Source organism: Salvia miltiorrhiza, chromosome 2 (assembly GCF_028751815.1).
Source record: "Salvia miltiorrhiza cultivar Shanhuang (shh) chromosome 2, IMPLAD_Smil_shh, whole genome shotgun sequence".
Classification (NCBI taxonomy): Eukaryota; Viridiplantae; Streptophyta; class Magnoliopsida; order Lamiales; family Lamiaceae; genus Salvia; species Salvia miltiorrhiza.
The window spans coordinates 62,868,237-62,890,528 of NC_080388.1; the positions used below are offsets into that span (position 1 = coordinate 62,868,237).

At 40.8% G+C, this 22,292-nt stretch overlaps 5 protein-coding genes across 7 annotated transcripts; 4 read left to right on the forward strand and 1 right to left on the reverse strand.

Moving 5' to 3' along the window:
- The first annotated feature begins 296 nt into the window (after positions 1-296).
- On the forward strand, positions 297-9,608 carry LOC131010991 (uncharacterized). The gene is made up of 14 exons (XM_057938719.1): positions 297-682; positions 1,487-1,893; positions 2,018-2,838; positions 3,942-4,157; positions 4,240-4,460; positions 4,893-4,967; positions 5,113-5,184; positions 5,286-5,384; positions 6,249-6,320; positions 6,414-6,528; positions 7,445-7,513; positions 7,705-7,990; positions 8,096-8,171; positions 8,666-9,608. Exons 1-14 carry the CDS (start codon positions 548-550, stop codon positions 9,065-9,067), a joined length of 3,066 nt encoding a protein of 1,021 aa, XP_057794702.1. The 5' UTR covers positions 297-547; the 3' UTR covers positions 9,068-9,608.
- Positions 9,609-9,643: 35 nt separating this feature from the next.
- Positions 9,644-10,598, forward strand: LOC131010990 (light-harvesting complex-like protein OHP1, chloroplastic). The gene is made up of 3 exons (XM_057938718.1): positions 9,644-10,074; positions 10,175-10,297; positions 10,378-10,598. Exons 1-3 carry the CDS (start codon positions 9,925-9,927, stop codon positions 10,444-10,446), a joined length of 342 nt encoding a protein of 113 aa, XP_057794701.1. The 5' UTR covers positions 9,644-9,924; the 3' UTR covers positions 10,447-10,598.
- On the reverse strand, positions 9,914-13,982 carry LOC131010987 (putative pentatricopeptide repeat-containing protein At5g06400, mitochondrial). Its single transcript, XM_057938714.1, has one exon. The coding sequence runs from the start codon at positions 13,980-13,982 to the stop codon at positions 10,866-10,868; it is 3,117 nt and encodes a 1,038-aa protein (XP_057794697.1). The 3' UTR covers positions 9,914-10,865.
- LOC131010988 (uncharacterized protein At5g43822-like) lies at positions 13,948-16,687 on the forward strand. Of its 3 annotated transcripts, none has more exons than XM_057938715.1 (6): positions 13,948-14,481; positions 14,563-14,681; positions 15,062-15,241; positions 15,342-15,398; positions 15,807-15,874; positions 16,268-16,687. In XM_057938715.1, exons 1-6 carry the CDS (start codon positions 14,350-14,352, stop codon positions 16,309-16,311), a joined length of 600 nt encoding a protein of 199 aa, XP_057794698.1. In that variant the 5' UTR covers positions 13,948-14,349; the 3' UTR covers positions 16,312-16,687. The 3 variants fall into 3 exon arrangements, with proteins under 3 accessions (XP_057794698.1, XP_057794699.1, XP_057794700.1); XM_057938717.1 differs by having other exon boundaries at positions 14,189-14,474; positions 14,563-14,686; XM_057938716.1 differs by lacking the exon at positions 15,807-15,874 and having other exon boundaries at positions 14,064-14,481; positions 16,268-16,405.
- A 1,192-nt stretch (positions 16,688-17,879) lies between these two features.
- On the forward strand, positions 17,880-22,276 carry LOC131010992 (U-box domain-containing protein 44-like). The gene is made up of 4 exons (XM_057938720.1): positions 17,880-18,361; positions 19,427-19,987; positions 20,079-20,388; positions 20,489-22,276. The coding sequence occupies exons 2-4, from the start codon at positions 19,433-19,435 to the stop codon at positions 22,066-22,068; spliced, it is 2,445 nt and encodes an 814-aa protein (XP_057794703.1). The 5' UTR covers positions 17,880-18,361; positions 19,427-19,432; the 3' UTR covers positions 22,069-22,276.
- The last annotated feature ends 16 nt before the right edge of the window (positions 22,277-22,292 follow it).

A 22,292-nucleotide genomic window follows, 5' to 3' on the forward strand; every position in this document is an offset into this window, starting at 1 on the left:
TAACATGCATAATTTTTTAATATGTGTATATATAAAGAGAGAAGAAAATAAAATGATATAATTATAACAATTTTCAAGTAATATTTGACATACAATTATATATATATTTTATAAATAATATTTAATATTTATATTTATGTAGTAAAATTATCAATTCGTATGATTACCGAATATTGCAACGGGTTACGGGTATTGAAGAAAAGAGAAAATCGTGCAAACCGATGTTGTACTTTTAGATATCCAATGTTGTACCTTGTGATATTCCCCATGAAAAATATTTCGACCAATAAAGTTAATTACATAAAGGGTAAGTTAAATCTACTGTTCGTTACATCGTCTCTCTCCGATCTCCATCGCACCATCTCGCTTACCTTTCTCCTTCGATCCGTCGTTGAATTCCCCTTTTTTCCCACGAGTTGATTTCAAATTGCCAATTCCGAGTTCTGTTTGAGCTGATTGCGTAGCGAATTTGGAGCTATAGATACCGGTGACAGTGCTTTCGACGGAGTAATGTGGTGATCTAGGGTTTGGAGAAGGGGCAAAAGTAATGGCGGGAGTAAGTATGGAGAAATTCGAGGAGTATTTCCAAAAGGCGGATGCGGATCGCGACGGCCGGATCAGTGGAGTTGAGGCGGTGGCTTTTCTGCAGGGATCCAATTTGCCTAGACAAGTTCTTGCGCAGGTCAATTTGATTACCTTATGTTTCGTTTTTAGCTTAATTTGGGTAGTTTGCGAGTTTTACTTAACTTTGCGTTAGTAATTTCGGCTGACATGTCGTGGGATCCGTCAGTCAAATTTGAGCTTTTTGTATCTAATATTGGGGGATTTGGATGTTTAGAAAGTTTTTTTTGGAAGGGAACATGATGTTTGTTAATGCTGGTTTGGATTTTAAGAGTCGTATAAAGTGATGAACTCGTGGGAGTAACAGTGATGTTTGGATTGCACTAAGCAATGGAGTTGGATTGCCTACTTCCTGTCTGGAAGTTTCTACTCAATACGGAAGAGGTTTAAGAAAGGTTTTTCTTTTTTTCTGTTGATTGCGATAATCATGATTGAGAGATGACATACGATTAAGTCTTTTCCCAAGATTGTATTTACAATGTTATAATGTGCATTTTCCTTTTCGTCTTTTGGGTTTTTGGGTAAACATAGCACCTCCATGATAGACGAAGTGGTATCAGTGAATTGGAGGGCTTTGCTTTAATTTTTGTCTGGGTTGCATCATTCATTCTAGCAATTTCCATAAATGGAACGTCTCACCTTCCCAAATGATAGCTGTGGCCCTGTGGGATGGGATTGCATCCAAATACTAGGACTGTCTGTTAACTTAGTAAACTGTTCTTGATAATAACTGTCTTACACTTTGGGGATTGTTTGAGTAACCGCAGCTAGCAGCTATGTCACAGTGGTCCCCCTATCTTATCCTGATTTGTTTAATGATTATGTTGTTCCTGATGTTCATTCAATATTGAACTTGTTGCTGCAGATATGGATGCACGCTGACCAAAACCGCACTGGTTTTCTCAGTCGTCCTGAGTTTTATAACGCTCTTAAGCTTGTTACAGTGGCTCAAAGCAAGCGAGAATTGACGCCAGATATTGTTAAGGCAGCTTTATATGGTCCGGCTTCTGCCAAAATCCCACCCCCCCAAATAAATGTACCTGCTACCCCTGGACCACAGCCAAGTCCAGTAGCTGCTTCACCTTTGACACAGGTGGGCGCCACTTCCCAACCATCTTCTCAAAGTCTTGGATTCAGAGGGCCTGCTCCTCCTAGTTCAAGCTTTAACCAGCAATCTGGAACAGTTCTGTCAACTTCAGGCATAAACCAACAACTTAGACCGATGCCTTCTTCTACTGGTATGAACCAGCAGTTTGGGATGGTACCTTCAAGGTTTGGGAGTGAACCAGCAGCTTTTACAGGGACAGCCTGCCAATCCAATGAACCAGCAGTTTAGGCAGGCCCCACCTACAAACACTAGTATGAACCGGCCATTTGGGCAGTTGCAACCTTCTAGTACTGGAATGAACCAGCAGTATGGCCAGGTACCCCCAGGTACAAATATGAACCCACAATTTTTCCCTTCTCAAGGTAACCAGATGAGACCGCCTATAACAATGCCTACTGGTCCTGCTTCACGTCCACCTCAGGCTGCTAGTGGTCTTAATGTTTCTGGAGGCATGACTGCCGCTGGCCTTCCGAACTCAAATAACAGTTGGTCGGTTGGGACAGCTTCCGTTGGACCTGCTACACAAGTCTTGGATAGAGGCGTTAATCCATCCATGTCATCAGTTGCTCCAAATTCCCAAGACCCACTTTCTTCATTATCAGGCGCCAAGGATCCTAAAGCATTAGTTAGTTCAGGTATTGGGCCTAATTCGGCTGGCATGTTTTCTGGTGATCTGTTCTCTGCAAATCAGTCTTCATCCCAAAAAGTTTCTTCTGTTCCACAACAACCTACAAGTAGCCTGCCTACATCCTCTGCCGTTGTCCCTGTTAGTTCGAGTGCGCAGCCTTCGGCCAAGCCTGATCCATTTGAAGCTTTACAGAGCACTCTCAAAAAACCATCTGCTACAGTTTCGGCTGCACAGACACAATATGTCCCCAAGTCTAATCAGCAGGCTCCAACTCAAGTTACGTCCTCAGGCTTGACACCTGGACTCCAGCCAGGTGTGGGGAATGCAATGCCAGAACCCTCACAGATTTCATGGCCAAAAATGACACGAGCTGGCATTCAAAAGTATGCAAAAGTTTTTATGGAAGTAGACACCGATAGAGATGGGAAAATAACTGGTGATCAGGCACGTAACCTATTCTTGAGTTGGAGACTGCCAAGAGGTGTGATCATTAGTTATATTCATATTATGCTTCTTGATTTTGCTTATTACTTGAAGCTTGGTTTCTTTAATTGTATTTCAGTCTTTGTTCTTTTATCTAGAATGCTTATTAAACTGCATTAAGTTAATTGTATTTCCATTCGTTTGCGTCCTTGTGGTTATCCCATAACCTTAAATTATCTGTAACTAAGTCTATTCAAACCATTAGGATTAGATTTAGTTGGTGATATTCCTCTTACAGAAATTTTATGGTTCTGCACATACTACTGTTGATCACCATTCCATGATGAGCTTATCTGGTTATCTGGAAGATCACCTATTTTTCATAACTTGTACAGTTTGCAATTCTCCTTTACTATTTGAATCTCGATGGATTTTTTTTAGGGGGAAATGGAATACTTTGTGTATTCTCTTGTTCTGCTTCTGGAAATATTGTTGAATTTCATGAAGCACCTTGATGCTTGCTGATTATGTACATGTTTAAAAACCGTTTGAAATGTTGTCATATACTCCCTCGGCCTCCGAAAAACATGTGGTGGTTTCGGTGGCACGTATTTTAAGAAATGTTAGATGAGTGTATTGTGAGTGGAGAACGGGTCCCACTTTATATTGTGTAATGTGTTAATTAACAAAAGTAATGGTGGGCCATGATGGTTTTTTTGTGAATAAGTATGAAAAGTAGGGATAAAATATAAAGGGATTGTGGTGGGGTAGTGTTCAAAAAAGGAAAGTGCATATTTTTGGGAGACGGCAAAATGGCAAAATGTACATGTTTTCCGGAGGGAGTATAACGTATTATAAAGCTGCTAATATATTCTAGGAGTATAGAGTGAGCTGTCATCCTAAGTCGATATATTTGCCCAGATCCTTCTGTCCATTTAAATTTGTCAAAGTCTGTTTATAGATTTCTGAGTCGTCCAATCGAAGAGTTAGGAAGTGGAAGTACAACTATTGTTTTCTCTGCAGTGAACTTCATTTGTTATTTCTATCTCCTCCCTCCACTTCTTTTTTGGATGTGTGACTGTGTGAGTGTGGCCTAGAACATTACAAATCTATCAGGGTATTAGATAACACACTTACCAGTATATATGCGATCATCTCCAGAGGTCTTAAAGCAGATTTGGGATCTATCGGATCAAGACAATGATAGCATGCTTTCCTTAAGGGAATTCTGCGTTGCACTCTATTTGATGGAGCGGTACAGGGAAGGAAACCCTCTTCCATCTGTGATCCCAAATAGTGTCATGCTCGATGAGACTTTAGTATCTTTGGCAGGTCCACCTACAGCTTATGGGGGCATAGCATGGAGTCCTGCTTCTGGTACTGATTGGCTCGTGCTATCTTATTTTAATTTGCATCCTTCAAATTGTTCCATGATGCCTGTTTTTTTCTTGATTTTTAGGATTAAGACCACAGCAGGGCTTGCCTGGTGCTCAACCAGTTTCACATGCTGGTTTAAGACCACCAATGCAGCCAGTAGTTTCTCAGGCTGATGGATCAATGCAATTCAATCAGAATGCTGGAGGTCATACATTTGATAATTCACATGGCAATCAACACAGTAATGGGCTCACCAATTCTGTGGATGTTGGGGGTCAAGAAGCAGCAGAAACTACTGGAAAGGTACCTACTGCCATGATGCCATCCCCTTGCATCTTTCATTTGTATCTAGGATTATCTTTTTCTGATTCAGGTGGTTCTAGTCATTATACTTTGTCTTGTTTTCTTGAGCATGCTTGAAGATTTGTATCTCTCCATTATGTTGCTATTTATCTATTTTTTGGTGGAAAAGACCCTATTAATTAGATTCTTTTGTGCTGTTTTCACTCAAACTAGCTGAAATCTAAATAAATGCTGATGAGGATTTGTACCTCGTGTAAGGATGTTAATGAGCACACCATATTTGTTGACTGAAAGTTTTGTAGCCAGTGTGTTAAAAAAAAGTATCTTGCCTTCAAATTAATCGCAACCATTTGTCAACTTGAAAACTAATGTCTTTTTTAACCAGCAAGTTCTATAAACTTGGCATAATAAGTTTCTTGTGATGAATGGTAGGTTGACAACAAGGACAAGGTGCTCTTGGATTCCAGAGAGAAGCTTGAATACTATCGAACAAAAATGCAAGACCTTGTACGCCACTGTACTCGTTACATATTTGTTTGCTTTGCTGTCTTTGTAATCATGTATCACTGCAATTAATTAATTTCCATTGGTGATGCATATGATTTACAATAATTTATCTTCAATTCCCATCTTTATCAAAATTATATTTCAGGTTTTGTACAAAAGTAGATGTGATAATCGACTTAATGAAATCACAGAAAGGGCTAGAGCAGACAAAGGCGAGGTGTGTTTGGAATTCAGGATACATGCTTTAACATTTAATTCTATTACCTTCCTGTAGTCAAAATATCATTGATTATTTGAAGAAACTTATTTAATTTACAGGCCGAGTTGCTGGAGAAGAAATATCAAGAAAAGTACAAACAAGTTGCAGAAATTCATTCAAAGTTAACTATTGAAGAGGCTTCATTTCGCGACATTCAGGCAATTTTTACTTAGATCCTACTGCTGGTCTTGTTCATATTATCTACTTATTTGCTTGGCTGATTGTCCAAGCTGTATGGTTGTTGAATTTTATAAGGTGGAGTTTTTCTAAGCTTATGATTATTGAGTTACTTAGAATTTTATTGAGGTGGAGTTTGTCTAAGCTTATGATTATTGAGTTACTTAGAATTATATTAAGGTGTAGTTTGGTAAAAAAGGTTGTGAAGACTTGCTCCCTCGGTGCTTTGTTCATTTCTGCTCTTGAGTCTTGACCTCTTTGACACGGTCTTTTCAGTCTACAGTACCCATCTCCATTACGTTGAGAGATTACAAGATAACCTCTCTTCATCCACCAAACCTTACAGCAAATGGACCACTGATTGCCACATCTACCAGATTCACTTTGATATCATTGATCCCCCATTTAACATTTCCTTTTTGTCCTAGTTGCTGCTATGTTGGAGTATTATTATGTCCTAATTCCATACGAAATCTCCTACCTTTCATTGCCACTCTAAAAGCACATTTTTCTGAAATGCTCAGATTTCTTTTGTGAACTTCTCTGAATTTTCCTATGATGCATAGACCCCAAGGTATTGTTTCCCACTCATATCCCAATGATTGCCACCAGCATCATTGAAAATGGTAATCATCCTGTCGTTCATCCCAGTGTAGGAACCGCTTACACTGTCTGTACCATCACTTCCCCATGAATCAACGACACTCGATCAAAAATTGCATGGCCACCGACAGCCAATATGATTATTGTCTTTTTTTTGTTGGTTTTGTGTATCCCACTTGGATTTTTCTCCCTCTCTGCGATTACTGTTAAATTGATTCAGAACCAATATTACATATTTATAGGAGCGGAAGATGGAGTTACAACAAGCAATCACCAAAATGGAACAAGGTGGAAGTGCTGATGGTATTCTTCAGGTTAGTACTGCCGCTTAGCTAGGATGGTGATTGGTCTTTTACATGCCCTACAGCCGTTTGAAGTTTACATTTAACTTACATACCTGGTTTTAGGTGCGTGCTGATCGTATACAATCCGATCTTGAGGAACTCTTAAAGGCATTGGCTGAACGCTGCAAGAAACATTCTGTAGAAGTTAAGTCCTCAGCAATAATTGAGCTTCCCCAAGGTAATCCTGTATTGCCTATAAATTTGCATAATTCCATATGCCACTTCTCTCTCTCATACTGAAAATGTTCGTCTTTATGCTTATCCCCTCCCCCCATAAAGAACTGTGTGCTTTGTTTCTTAATCTGATTAGTGATTATTCTTCTGCATTTGTAGATTTAGTGTTCTTGTTAAGAACTTAAGATTATATTGGATCTAGTTTTAAGTCCAAAAAGTAAGGCTGAAAATTCAGGGGCAAAAAAAAGCAGAGGAAGAAATAGAGACCGCAGTCTCATGTTATAGGTGTTTCATAGCAGAAGATCAGCCAATAATTTTTTTGAGATGGGAACCAGTGGAGAGGAAGGATTAAATAAAAAATGAAGGGTAGAGAGTTGATGAATGTAAGGCTGAGGGAGACACAAAAGCCATGAAATGAAGTGGTGAAGGCTTGAATCAATGCTTGAGATGCCAGGTGGATACTTACTGGCCTCAGACAGCTGAGCAACTTATGGAAGCTAGAGAGATTGTATCTTCTGGTTGGATTTTTAGTCTCATGGTGGTCTTAAAGTTTGTGTTAGGGATGTAGCAATTTTTAGTGGTTAATTTTAGAGCAAGAAATTGCAGTATCAAACTTTTATTATCATTGGCTACTTCATAATTCAAGTTTTTATACCGAACATTGTTTCAATAACTTTCCAACACATGAGGCCCACTAGGTATGTCATATATGTATGAACATCAAATCACCTGATGTAGAGACACTATTCGAACTAGTATGTTACTTTATTTCCAAGGATGGAGTTGTTATTACCTGATCTATGTTCATACCTCTACTTTCTATCGACTTCATCCATTCTGTTGTACCTGAATTTGAATCATTATGGTTAATATATAATTTTAATCCAGGCCATTACAATTATTCTTATTTTTTCCTTAAGGTTGGCAACCTGGGATCCCAGAGATAGCAGCGGTATGGGATGAGGATTGGGACAAGTTTGACGATGAAGGTTTGGCATCTCTTACATTTTTTTTTTTTTTTTTTGGGGGGGGGGGGGGTGAAACCCATATCTTTGCCCTTGCACTTCCACACACATACCCTTTCTCATTCCCACATAATTGTCAAGCACCTCCTAATGTTAAAATCTGCTTTTCCAATGAACTCTTGCATTACGGATGACATGTCTTCTTTGTTTTACAGGATTTTCTTTTGATGTTGCCCTTCCTGAAAATGGGAAGCCAGCATCTGTTGAGAGAGAAAATTCTTCTCCAACCCATAGCTATTCCCCAGACTCCCCATCAAATGCTTCCACGCCCGAGAAACCCTTTGTTGCCGAGGCTAGTGCCTTTGATGCAGAATCAGTTTTTAGTGCAGATGAGTCGAAGAGTCCACGTGGAAGTCCAGGGAGGACATACGAAAGTCCGTCTAAAGAATACTCAGAGAGTCATTTCAGAAAAAGCTCTGATGGTGATGCTGAAACCCACAGGTTTAGTTTTTTGCCATACAGTGTCACATTGCTCAGTTTTCTAGATTGCCAAACTGACTTGTGAGTTTTTCACTGCGCGCTCCTCATCTTTTCCTTAATCTGCAGAGGCTTTGATGAACCTTCTTGGGGTGATTTTGACAACAACGATGATATTGATTCAGTGTGGGGCTTCAATACTAAGGCAAGTAGTTTTGTTGCCTGCTTTCTCTTATTTATTATATTTATGCGACTGCCATTTTCATCAACTTCCTGTTGAATTTAATGCACGACATAGCAATCCTTGTGGAATTCTCATCAAATCTTTGCAAGAAAATGATTCTTTGGATCTGTATGTGAGCATAGGCTTGACAGTAATTTCCCAAATGGAATTTTACATCTAGTACAAGCTGGAGTGAAGCGTTCGTTGAATTTTTTTTAAGTCCTCATTGACTATCATTATTAATATCTAGTTCGAGCCCATGTGTCTCTTCTTCGCGACACTTGTCCTACAAGATAATTTGTTTAGAACATAATAAGATTAAGATAGGCAGCTTAGTTTCTTTCTCTAGCATATCAGCACTGTATAATTCTGGTGTTATGTTACTTTAAGTACAGTTATGAGCTGAAATTTATTCCATTTCATCTTTCCAATTCCTATTTCTATTTGTAATGCTACTCTATCATCATTACTATCAGGATCCCGGCGGTGCAAAGAACGAAGAAAAATATTTCTTCGGCTCTAACGATTTTGGTGCAAGTCCTGAAAGAAGCAGCTCTCCTCGTGCAGAAAGTGCCTTCCCAAAGAGTAACCTGTTCTTTGAGGATTCTGTTCCCAGCACCCCACTTTCGAGGGCTGGCAATTCTCCTAGGTACGGCAATGATTCAAGAGACCCGTTCGAGAGTTTCTCAAGGTATGATTCGTTCAGCACAAACGACCATGCCTCGTCACCCCGTGGAGAGACCTTTACCAGGTTTGACTCCATAAGTAGCTCGAGGGGCATTGACCACAGCAGCAACTATTCGTTTGATGACTCTGATCCCTTCGGTTCTAGTGGCCCATTTAAGGTCTCGTCAGAAACAAGTAAAGAAAAATTCTAAAAGATTAGGTGGTTAATACTCGTGAACTACTTGAACAGCAGCAGCATTGAGATTTTACCGGCGTTTGATCACTGCAGAAATCAGCAAAGTTTTGTAGTATTATATTGCTCCAGAATGAAGACAGTACGACGTATCGCGTCGGCATCATCGGCGCATTCTGCTTCGCGTATACGCCGTGAAAGATTATTACAAGACGCAGGAACGCGACATTTGAAGAATTTTTGGGAAATTTCGTTATCTCCCTTTCTGCTGAAGACATGATCTGCTTTGTATTCTTTTCATTATTTTCCCCCCAAGAACTGTTTCTTTTTTAATTCTGTTTTGGGATTCTTGTTTCTCTTTTCTTTTCCTTAATTCCCAATTTGTTGTTTTTTGGGGTTTGGGATGTGTGTACAAGAAAATATCTAAGGTGTTGTAGTTGATTGAAAGCAGCATGTATTCCTTTTGTAATCTATATTTTGATGATGTACTGAATTTGGTGTTGTAAGTTGACAGTTGTGCCTTTCTGATGGGAAATTCTCAATCCGCATTCTTTATTTTACGAACCATCAACTATGAAATTGTGAATATAAATTTGAATTGGGATCTCGACTCATTTCAAGGTGAGACGGTCTATCATTATCATTATTATTATTGAATCGAGAAACTCTCCCATTAATCAAACCAAATCATACAAAACAGTACTTATAAACAAAAACTCCTCCCCTCCCCCCCTTTAACCTCCTCATGCTCTCCTACACAAGGATTAGATAACGTGAAGAGGGGCCCAAGCAAATATGAAGCACAAAATTCAGACCCGTTTCGCATCAGGAAGCTAAAACCCATTCACAATTGGTATCGACCATTGGATTGGAGATATGGCCTCTGTAGCAGCAGCACCATTGTCAATGTCATCTCCTTTCCTCCGCCTCCGCGCCACCACAAACAACCCCACCCGCTCACTCCTCCCCACTCACAATCACAAACGTGTCGGCTTCAACATCCACGCCTCCAACCTCCCCGCCGGAGTACTCTTCCTTTACTTTTCTCCTTACTTCCATTCATATTAATTTACGTACAAAATTCATTGTACTTTTTTTTTTCTCTCTTTATATATTTAAAATTTAGGTGGAATTGCCTAAAGAGCAACCAAAATTCGAAGCCCCGTTTCTGGGGTTCACCACAACAGCTGAGATTTGGAATTCCAGAGCATGTATGATTGGCCTGATTGGGACTTTCATCGTTGAATTGGTATTTTATGTTTATTAACTTTATAAATCTTTTTTCCAAAGTCTTGATATCTTCTAATCCACTTCTCTCTCCCTCTCTAGATTCTGAATAAGGGAATACTTGAGATAATTGGGGTGGAGGTTGGAAAAGGCCTTGATATTCCTCTTTGAACATTTTCAGCCATCAACAGCACCACAGACTTGGACTTTGTATTTGGTTTCTTGTTGTAAAGAATTAGTTATAAGTTCATTCTCAAAAACAAAAAAAGATAATTGTGCTATGTTTTTTTGGTTTTCGAATAAATACCATGATGCATAGCAAAGATGTAGAGATGGACGACACATAAAAGGCTGTTTCATCAAAGAACGCTTCCATTGATCAAACCAAATAATTTGATACAACTTCCACAAGCCATTGTGGGAATTTGGCTTTTCATGCTACTATGTATGTGTGTGTGTTTTTTTGAAGAACGAATGATAGTTTTACATTTCCCGACATCGTGGTGACTAAAACACCCAACCTAATGATTGAAGCCTTGAAGGCGAAGGTCTTACCAATTAAGCTGCGGCTTTATAGTCTTTCCATTCTACTATGTTACCACTTGTCTTCTTCTTTTGAGATCCAGCTTCTTCTTCAGAACAGCCCGTGCAAGATCTGCTTTCCCTTCTCTGTTCAGTCCATACACAACCGTTCGAAAGTTGACTGTGCTCGGAACAATGCCATCACGCAGCATCTCCGGGATGAGCGTGAAAGCATCTTCCGACTCGCCTGCTCTACAGAGGCAGTCTATGAACATTGAGTAAGTCTTGAAATCGGGCAACGGGCCCTTCTGTTTCAGACGTCGGAAAACCTCCCAAGCATCACCAACCTTCCCCAATCTCACATATCCGCACACCAGAGCTGAATAAGTGACTACGGTAGGCTGCAAGCCCTGTTCTTTCATTTCTTCTAGAGTAGCCAAAGCTCTGTTTATGTCTCTCTCTTTCAAAAAATGAATGATCAAAGATGTATAGACATGAACAGTAGGATGAAAGCCGAGCTGTTTCATACCATTTATCTTTCCCAACGCCTCCTCTACCCGCCCCCCTCGTAGCAAGCCATGAACAAGGCTACCATAGGTATACTGCTGCAGGAGATTCTTCTCGCAACCAACTTCATCGACTAGGGCTAGAGCATCATCCAACTTCCCTGCACGACAAAGGGCCCGAACATACAAGGAATAGGACAGTGGAGTTGAGAAACCGAATCTGTGTAAAGACTCGACACATCTTCTGGCATCCGACAGTTTATTGACCTCGCATAAACAGCCAACGTAAGCTTCAAGCAGCTCTTTATCAGGGGCACGCCCCGCCTGCACCATTTCCTCGTATATCTGGATTGCCACATCAACCTTGCGGCCCTTCTTTCCACAGAGCGAGGCTATCAAAGAACTATACGTGCTTTTAGTCGGTTTGCAGGTGCTCAGCTTCATCTCTTTAAAACTACTCAAAGCCAGATCCGTCAACCCTGTTCGACCATACTGCATTATCATGATTGTCCACGTGTCAGCTGTTATCGAGCAGCCTCTTCTCCTCATCTCATAAAATAGGCTTCTCATCTGCTTGAAGTTTTTGCCCTGACCAGCAATTTTCATGGCCATGTTGTATGATTGCTCATTGTGACTATAATCAGGCTGTTTCCCGATCCACGCAAAGAACTTCAAGGCAATGCCGATGTTAAGGCTGCAGCTACGTAAAACTTCCACAACAAGGTCAGGCGTAAACTGGAATCTGAGCTTCTCCAGATTCTCTTGTATAGAGCACCAATCATCCGAGGATGATAAAATTTGGCGAACTTCTTCAGCACGAGGGCAGTCATTGAGTCTCGTTTCAGACTCCACAGAGCAAGCCCGTCTTCTCTGCAGCACTGGATTGGTATCCGTATTTTCTGTAAGTTCTGATTGATTGCTCCGATGATCAACATTTTTTTCCTTTATACTTCTAATAGCATTCAGCTTCTCTACTTCTCCTTTCTTCTCCAGGTAAGATCGAACCTCACTCAATATATCATCTAGGTTACTTAGCTTGCAAACCTGCATTTCATTCAAAACCTCCACAACCTCATCAGCCTTGCAAATTTTACAGACCTCCTTTATTAAAATCGTATGTGATTTTGATGCAGGCGTGATTCCCATTTCATTCATACCCTTGAACACTTCCAACGCCTCAGAAATCCGATTTTGCTGAATATAGCCAGCAGCAACAGCAGTTATGGCCACACTGTCTAATCTCAATCCCAAGCGGAGCATTTCACTGTACAGCTCCAAACCTTTATGAAATTCATTTTTCCAAAAACAGTGTTGCATCAAATTCGTGTACGTGGAGACCAAGACATTCCCATATCCTTTCGCCTCTTGAAAAAGACCAAACGCCTCAGAAACTTGATTTCTTCCCAAATACGCGCTTATAAGGATTCCATATATGTTTTGATCAAACACATTCCTCCTCTTCATTATCTCAAGTATCTCCATCGCGTCTGCAATCCTATCTCTGCTACAAAGCCCTCTCACCAATGCTTCAAACATCCCAGTTTCAAGTGAGACGTCTTTATTCCTCAAATCACGAATCAACTCTAAGGATTCAGTGATCTTCCCCGCTATACAAAAACTCTTTAGCATTATACCGTAAACTTGAGGTTTCGGAATCTCAAGTTTGATCAAGTCTTCACCAACCAAGTGAGCAGCATCAATATTTCCACACAATGAAAAGCATTTCACCAACTGTTTATACAAATCCACGTCTAAGTTCACCTCGTTCCGCACCATATCCTTGTAGAACTCCAACGCGAGATCAGCCTTTCTGGCATTGCAGAGCGCCCGCAGCATTGTTCTGTAAGCGATTGCGTCAGGCTCGACACCAGCTCTCTTCATCTCCTCGAACACCAGCAGGGCTTTCCCCACGCATTTTCTACTGCCATAGTGCGACACAAGAATCGTCCACGTCTTCAAATTCTTCTCACAAGAAGTCTTCCCCATTTCCTCAACCAACTCCTCAACCAAACCAAACTCCTCAGCTTCCCCGGCCACATTTATCATCACATTGAAGGTATTGGTCGTGTGCCGAAACCCTTCTCTGAGTTTCACCCAATTGAAGAACCTCAAAGCCAAATGGGGAACTTTGAAACACTTCTTCAGCACATTGACAACCACCTCTTCACTATATCTGCAACCAGCATTTTCCAACCTTTCCTCCATTGAAAGCAAGGCGTTCTCGCACCTAACAGTCTCAATGACTCTAAGAACAATCGAACCAACTTCCATCGACTCGATTTCATCGGAAACTCTGCTCCCGCTATCTTCCAAAGGAAATGAGAGATCTTTTTTCTGATCGGCATTTCCACAAACACCTTTCGGCCGGCACGGAGATGATTCCAAACTTGCCGCATTTCCTTCAAAGTTTATATCTTTCATCGCTGAAAACACACGAGGAGAATTTCTATCAAATTCGATGCCTTCAGTATCCATAATTCTGAGGATTTCATCGAAAAGTGGATCCCCGGGCTTATTTAGATCACCATTTTTGCCTAATTTCTTCGAATTTTTATGAGGATTTGATGACAAATTCGAAATGTAGAACAGCTGAAAAACTCGAGGTGACAGGAATTGAGAGTTTGACAAAATTTTGTATGAATTCGAATTCAAAATTCCACATTTAAATAAGTTCTTCATTGTTGTTGGCAACAACTCCGCTCAACTTGAATTTTTTATGCTTTAAATATAGTAGGCTAGTAGCTGTAGACAAGACAGTATTCTATAATATATACGTACATATTATGTGTGTGTGTGTTTTTTTTGTTGCATCTAATGATAATTTGATATACAAATAATGTTTAGTATTCTTATTAAAAATAACACTTAGTTTTGATGTTTGTCACGGATTGGGTGTAGGAGTTAATAGTACATGAAATGAAATGATGCTTCTATTCCCGCTACAACCATTATCGGCCACTGCCCTTCGCGACGCCGCCACCGTCTAGTTTCTCCAGCCGAAAAGCTAACAAATCTTCCTATTTGGGACGGTTTCGATTGGGGAAGAATGGACTCAATAGTGAAAAAATATCAGCAACGATTTCAGAAAATTAGGGAGGAGATGAACCGGTGGGAAGAGCTCCAGTCTCAGCTGATTTCCCAATTCTCTAATGCATCTTCCATCATCCAGAGGTTGCAGGTCTCTCTCTCTCTCTCTAGAATGTTTTAGTTTTTAATTGTTCTATTTTTGGAGTTCTTTTTAAATAATTTGACATTTTAGGTTATCCGAGATTCGCAAAACTATGGAGCTTTGAGATGTGTGGAGGGCATAGAAAGTGTTTTGTTGGCAAAACAGATGGATTCCCTCCAAATCATCTTCGTCTCCATCAACAACACTATGTAGTGTAATCTATATATTCTGTCACTATTTTTGTGTCTTCTGTTTCTGGGTGCTGTTTTCTCCTTCTTCTTATTCTTTTATTGCGTGTTCTATTTTAGTTGGAAGACATGCATTAATCTATATTTAGTTGGAAACTTGGAAACATGATAGTTTTTGTATAATATGGATATAAACGGTGATTGAATTTGTTCACACATGCTTATTGGATGTTAAGATGTTGTTATGTTTAACTCGAGGCATATTGTGCATCAGTTCCATTTGTTTTGCTTGCTCTCTGTAATTCTCTCGTTTGCATTACTTTTTCCTTTAATAGGAGTATGGAATTTGATGAATATTGGAAGGATAGTGATGTTTGTTTTCTGGATAACTTACTGTTCAGGAAAGAATTTTGTGGGATTGTTTCTTACCTTGAGAAGGTAGTTTGTGACAGCAAGCAACTTGTAAAAGTGGGGTCTGCCCAGATGACTACAAAACAGTTGAAGCAACGCATTGGAGTAAAACCAACTCTTGCAGATTGTTTAGAAGGAATTAGGCTTGTTGAAGAAATGCATCAATCAGAGTAAGGATGTCCGAATTCGATTATGTTGTTTTTATCATGGTATTTGATGATGTAGAAGTTCGACCTATTTAAATGTAAATCACATAGTATTTTTCATCAGGTACCTTCTTAAATTATCTGTGGTATCAGCACTTCCCAGTATTGCATTGAAACCCAGGTAAATCAGCACTTGTCTTAGACTCTTAATACCATCTAGCTAGACCGTATGCCTGCTTTTACCCTTCTTGAAAGACGAGCATGTCTAGGTTTGCCACACTAGAACCTTGATTTATGAAAATGGAGAATGAATTGAAATCAAGAACTTTTTTAGCCTCGGATCATTGATGAATTGGAACATATCATGTTCTGTTCGCTCTCTCTACAACCCATACTCCTTTGTTTGTTAATTTGAGGAAGTTTGCATCTAGCCTTCAACTTTGCTACTTTCTTGGCTGGTCTAGTCTCAGATTCATTTGTTCCTTGAATATGTCTCCTGTTTGCTTTCGCCATTTTCACTTACGATGCTTCTCAAAATTTGCCTTCCTAGTAAATTTAAACGACTTCATTGGTGCTTCTATCTTTTCAGTGCAAGTGGTGACTTAGGGGCACTTCATCAGCTCCTCGTCGATCAACCTAATATCCCCCGAGAGGAAGGTAATACTCCCTCCGTCCTCATAAAATGTATCCAATTTACCATTTTCGTCTGTCCGACTCACAACACATTCAACTACTTTATTAAAACCCGTGCCATTTATAAATGGATACTTTTTATAAGGACGGAGGGAGTACAACTTTCCAACAGTGCAATGATTCTTAACATCAAATGTTCATAAGTTTAACGAGTATACAAAGCATGCTAGTCGACTCAGCTCTGCAATTGAGCAATAAAAAGTTCTAGATTCTATCAAATATGGCTCAAATGTTCTCATCCTTATCTGTCACATTATTTATACTTCATCTTCGTTTCCTTTTTCTGTTCACTACTATATAATTACTTCTAGATTGAATTCCAGTTTGATATTCTGATATTCGCTAGTACTTGTGCAGTGCAATACATATACGACATCATATTTGCTGAAAACATTTCTTGAAGTGTTACTACATGGCTGATCATTGCATGTATAAGCTCTGTCGAACTCTCAAGAAGGAAAGAAAGGTTGAGGGCCTTGATCGAAGCAGTCATAACTTGACAAAAATGGTAAAGTCCATCGACATTTGGCTGAAAGAAGCATTATTGCATGCTCCACACCTCAGACAGACTAGGCAAGTATCTCTCTTTTGAGCAATCTAAGGTTTGAGTTCGCGGTTAGAACTTGCTGTGTTTTTTATGGTCGGATGCAGTTTTTGGTTGTCGTGCTCAGGTAGTGAGATCTGAGACCTAACCTAATGGTATGTATGGTAGAGGGAGTCTGGATTTTGTAGACATCAAAGATTTTGCGAATATGGGATTTTTTTTGGTTGATGAAAGTTATAATGTTTGTGTTTACAGCTCTACTTGTGAATTGTGAAACAGGTAGCACATAAAATTTGCTAAAATGCTAAGAGTTTTAAACATACAACCAAATAATAAATTCTATTGTATGAATATAGGGGAGGGCTAAAATAAAAACACTTCTTAAAATGTAAAATATAAATAATTTTCAGTCCCTTAGATCATCAAGATCTACGGTTGATTCGTAACCTTGTTGATGAATTCGTGGTCATGAGTTTGAATCCCGAATGTAGCAAAAATTTATTTTTCACAATTCGTAATCCTGTTGGATGAATTCATACGTGTTTTACTTAAAATTCGTACATTGAAAAATGCTTTTATTTTTATTTTAAGAAGTGTTTTCACCGGTAGCCCTGTATATAACTTAAATTAATATAATCTATCTTAAAGTATACTGATATTTTACATTATGAGAAAGTACGGAAAATAATTTTATGAATTACATATAAAATTTTATTATTTTCGGTCCATTCAAGTACTAATGGCCCAATCCAAATAAGTGTATCTCAAACTCTCAATCTTGCAAGTTGCAATGCCCATAAAACTCTTCTTGCAAAAGTTCCTCATTATTGGTTCTTTTAAGATGCGCTTTATTTAAAAATAAGTGTATTTCAATCTTGCAAGTTGCAATGCCGTTAATGGTCAAATTTACATCAATTCCACGTGTTGGATTAATAAAATGGCTCCTTTTGTATTCTTACTATTTTTGCAATAGTCCCTTCCGTCATTAAAAACTAATTGAATCAAGATATTCAGTTTTGACGCTTCAAAGAAAAAGAAAAAAGAATATTCAGTTTTTTCTCATTCACAGTTCTTTTTTTCTTTTTCATTCTGGCGCATGTTAAATGAAAATACGAAGCATCATTTTCCTTCTTCTTCTTCTTTTTTTTTTTTTTTGAAGAACCTTCTTCTTCTTTTTACATAAGGGATTTTAAGCACCTCTTTCTATAACTATAGTTTTTTTTTTAATATAAGTAAAATTTATTTCCGAGAGCTGCTGCAATCCAAAATTCAAAAGATACAAAGATAAGCAATATCCCACCAAATTAATACAATGATGCTTTTTTAGAGTCGAAAAATAAATATAATCAAAGAAATTACTATCAAAATAGAGCAACGAACACATAACTCCAAAATTCACACACACACACAAGTAGAGAGAGAGAGAGGCTGCGCTGGAGTTTAACAGAGAGAGACTCCAAAGTCCAAACCAATGCAATGAATGAACGACAAATTGCACTTAAAAATGCAGCAAGCAACAACAACTACGAATAATTGACTACTCATTTCTCGGTCAACTCCCAGTTTCACCTATTATTACCTACAAATCATTTTAGTAGCATTACTGTAGTTATTAGTTTTAATAAAGATAACACTCTCCAACAAAACGTTGTTTCTTGTTTTCTTCCTTTTGTTTTTTTCCCTCAATTTTTTTCACACTTTCAACAGCTGCCACCACCTCTTTTGCACCCCCTCTTCTCCTTTCCCATCTTTGCTCCATGTCCCATGATTCAAGATTCATGGAGGAATCCGAAGTTTTGATTTTTCGAAGTTGGGTTGGATTTTCTTGAATTTTTTCTACACCAAGTTTGAAGACTGGGAGTTTTCTGCCCCCACCAAGTTTTGTTTTTGAGAATTGTCTTTTTGAGGTAATGGATCTGTGCTTTCTTGCAAGGTTACCATTTTGTAGCTTTTTGGGCGTCGATTGAATGTTTTGGGATTGTGGAATTTTGATTTCGATTGGATTGAGCATGTGGGGTTTGGATTGTAGCTCTAGTTTTGATTGAGGGTTTTGGTCTCAATTTTAGCTTTGTTTAGGTAGAGAGGATTGAGGATTCTTGCAATTTTGCTTTGTATTGGTGTTAGAAGCTGAGAAATAGCCATTGCTATAGGTGATCAGATTTGGCTCCTAAAATCTTCAGCTAGCATACTAGATTTATTTAGATGAAAGCTTAGGTTTTTTTTCCCCCTAGGATTGTTTGTGCTCTCTGTAAGTTGATATTTACTTGCTGTCATTTATGTGGCCGGATCTAGACAATCGGTATCTTAAGTGGCATATGAACTAGAACGCGCTATGTGGACTGAAAATCAAAGTGAAAGAATGTAATGTGAAATGGCTTTTCATGAGAATCATCACCGTGAGAAGTAGTAGGTGTAGATGAAAGCTTAGATTTGTTCTTGGGCTCGCATGTGCTTTTTGTAAGGGAAATTTGCTTCATATCTTATATTTGGGCATTCGGGGATGATCTAAAACCCAACCACGAGCTCTGCTGCCAATATCCTAGGCGGAATAGGAACTAGGGAGACACTGTTGGGATTGAAAATCAAAGTGAAGGCATGTAATAAAGTTGAAGTGACTCGTTTTAGTGTGCTTTTGTAAGCATATGTAATGAAGTTGAAGTGGCTCCTTTTTGTGTTGATGGTTTTCTTAGTTTAGACCTTTATTTGCATGTGTAACAGATTATCTGCATATGTTGTTCAGCTTGAGAATTACTAGGCCTCTATGAAAAATTAGGTTTTTCCTTTTTCTTAGACTCTACATGCTTCTGTAAGAGATTTCTGTGGGTATTTGGGCAGATATAAACCCGATCATGAGTTTTTTAGACGGGATAGGAACTAGGAACATGCTGTCTAGATTGAAAATCGAGTTGAAACAATGTAATAAAGTCGAAACGGTCTTTCTCGTGTTAATGATTTTTTGTTTCCTCTTCTAGTGTTCTATGGCCGGAAACTGGGACTCGAGTTACGAGCAGGGCAGTCAGTCGGACGACAGCCACCATTTTGACAGATTACATCTAGAACCGATTTACGACGCATTCATATGCCCCTTGACGAAGCAGGTGATGCGGGATCCTGTGACCTTGGAGAACGGGCAGACATTCGAGAGAGAGGCCATCGAGAAGTGGTTCAGGGAGTGCAGGGAGAAAGGGAGGAAGCTGGTGTGCCCGTTAACATTGAGAGAGTTGAAAAGTACAGAACTGAATCCGAGCATAGCATTGAGGAATACGATTGAGGAATGGAACGCGAGGAACGAGGCAGCTCAGATCGATATGGCTCGTAGATCCTTATCCCTGTCAACCCCGGAGAGTGATATCATACAGGCTTTGAAGTTCGTCCAGGACCTCTGCCTGAAAAGCCACTCGAACAAGCATGTGATCCGCCACGCAGAGCTTATACCAATGATTGTCGACGTGCTGAAAAGCAGCAGTCGAAGGGTCCGGTGCAAAGCACTGGAAACCATTCGGATTGTGGTGGAGGACGACTCTGATAATAAGGTTGTCGAAGGTTGACCATTTGTGCGTTTTTAGTTGGTTGCCTCGGTTACGTTGTTGTTAGCTCGCATTGCTCACGGTCATGATTTTGCAGGATATAATGTCGGAAGGCGACACTGTCCGAACGGTGGTGAAGTTCCTATCGCACGAGCAGTCGAAAGAGAGAGAAGAAGCCGTCGCTTTGCTGTATGAGCTCTCTAAATCAGAGAGACTGTGTGAGAAGATTGGGTCAGTTAATGGAGCTATTCTCATTTTAGTAGGGATGGCTAGCAGCAACTCGGAAAACGTCTTGACCGTCGAGAAGGCCGATCGAACGCTGGATAACCTCGCTCGATGTGAGAACAACGTACGACAGATGGCCGAATGCGGCAGATTACAGCCACTTCTGCACCTGCTACTCGAAGGTGCGCGTTCAATCCCTCCATACCTCAGACTCTCGTCTTACATTTGTCTCCATGACAGTGAGTAGATGGTTAACTCGTGTCGTGTATTGATCTCTTGCAGGATCCGCGGAGACTAAGCTGTCGATGGCATCATTGCTTGGTGAGTTGGTGCTGAACAATGACGTGAAGGTCTTCGTGGCGAGGACTGCTGGCTTCTCGCTGATCAATCTCATGAAGAGCAACGACATGCAGTCGAGGGAGGCCGCGTTGAAGGCTTTGAACCAGATCTCGTCGGATGATTCGAGCGCAAAGGTCCTGATAGAGGCGGATATCCTTCCGCCCCTCATCAAGGATCTCTTCACCGTCGGGACCAAGCAGCTGCCGATGCGGCTGAAGGAGGTCTCAGCGACGATTCTTTCGAATGTGGTGAACTCAGGTTACGATTTTGACTCGATCGAGGTTGGGCCGAACCACCAGGTCCTCGTGTCGGAGGAGATCATCCATAACCTGCTGCATCTCATCAGCAACACCGGCCCTGCGATCGGGTGCAAGCTTCTCCAAGTTCTCGTCGGGCTCACTGGCTCTCCTTCCACTGTCTACAGCGTCGTCTCCGCCATTAAAAGCTCCGGTGCACTCATCAGCTTGGTGCAGTTCGTCGAGGCGCCACAGAGGGATCTGAGGCTTGCGTCGATAAAGCTTCTCCAGAACCTCTCGCCTCACATGGGGCAGGAGCTGGCCGACTGCTTGCGTGGCGCGTCTGGCCAGCTCGGCAGCCTGATCAGGGTGGCATCGGAGAATGTAGGGATAACCGAGGAGCAGGCAGCTGCTGTCGGGCTGTTAGCCGATCTCCCAGAGAGGGATGCCGGCCTGACGAGACAGATGCTGGACGAAGGTGCGTTTGAGCTCTTCATCTCGAGGATAACCAGTATCCGGCAAGGTGAGACACGAGGGAGCCGGTTCATGACTCCGTATCTCGAAGGGCTCGTCAAGGTTCTATCGAGGATCACGTTCACCTTGTCGGAGGAGTCCGGTGCCGCTTGTGCACTCTGCCGCCAGTATAACCTTGCTGCCCTCTTCATCGACCTCCTACAAGCAAACGGACTTGACAACGTGCAGATGGTGTCAGCCATGGCCTTGGAAAACCTATCTCAAGAATCCAAGAACTTGACCAAGTTGCCGGAGTTCGCCCCTCCCGGCTTCTGCGGCTCAATCTTCCCGTGTCTGAGCAAGCCCCCGATCATCACCGGGCTCTGCAAGGTCCACCGCGGCACGTGCTCGTTGAGAGAGACGTTCTGCGTCTTGGAAGGGCAGGCCGTGGACAAGCTGGTCGCGCTCCTCGACCACACCAAGGAGAATGTGGTGGAAGCCTCGCTCGCAGCTCTGTGCACGTTGTTGGACGATGGGGTGGACATAGACGAGGGGGTCCAGGCGTTGCTGGACGCGGAAGGGGTGAAGCCGATACTCGATGTGCTGCTGGAGAAGCGGACGGACAGCCTGAGACGGAGGGCCGTCTGGGCCGCGGAGAGGCTTCTGAGGAACGAGGATATCGCCTACGAAGTCTCGGGCAACCCCAACGTCAGCACGGCCCTTGTCGATGCGTTCCAACACGGAGACTACCGCACAAGGCAGGTCGCCGAGCGCGCGTTGAAACACGTCGACAAGATCCCAAACTTCTCCGGTATCTTTGCAAACATGTCATGATGATGCAATTTGGAAGTAAATGTAGTTTGTGAAGAAGTATTAGGTGCAGGTACATAAGCTTATTTTTCTTTTTTCTTTGTATTGATTGAACATTTTTCCTTCTCTTTTTTCTTCTCATTTTTGGAGTGTATCTATGTTTATGGAAATAATTCCTTGTTTGTATTTTGTTTACAAGTCCTAATATAAAGATTCTGCACTGTTTTCACAAGGTTCTTGTAGAAATA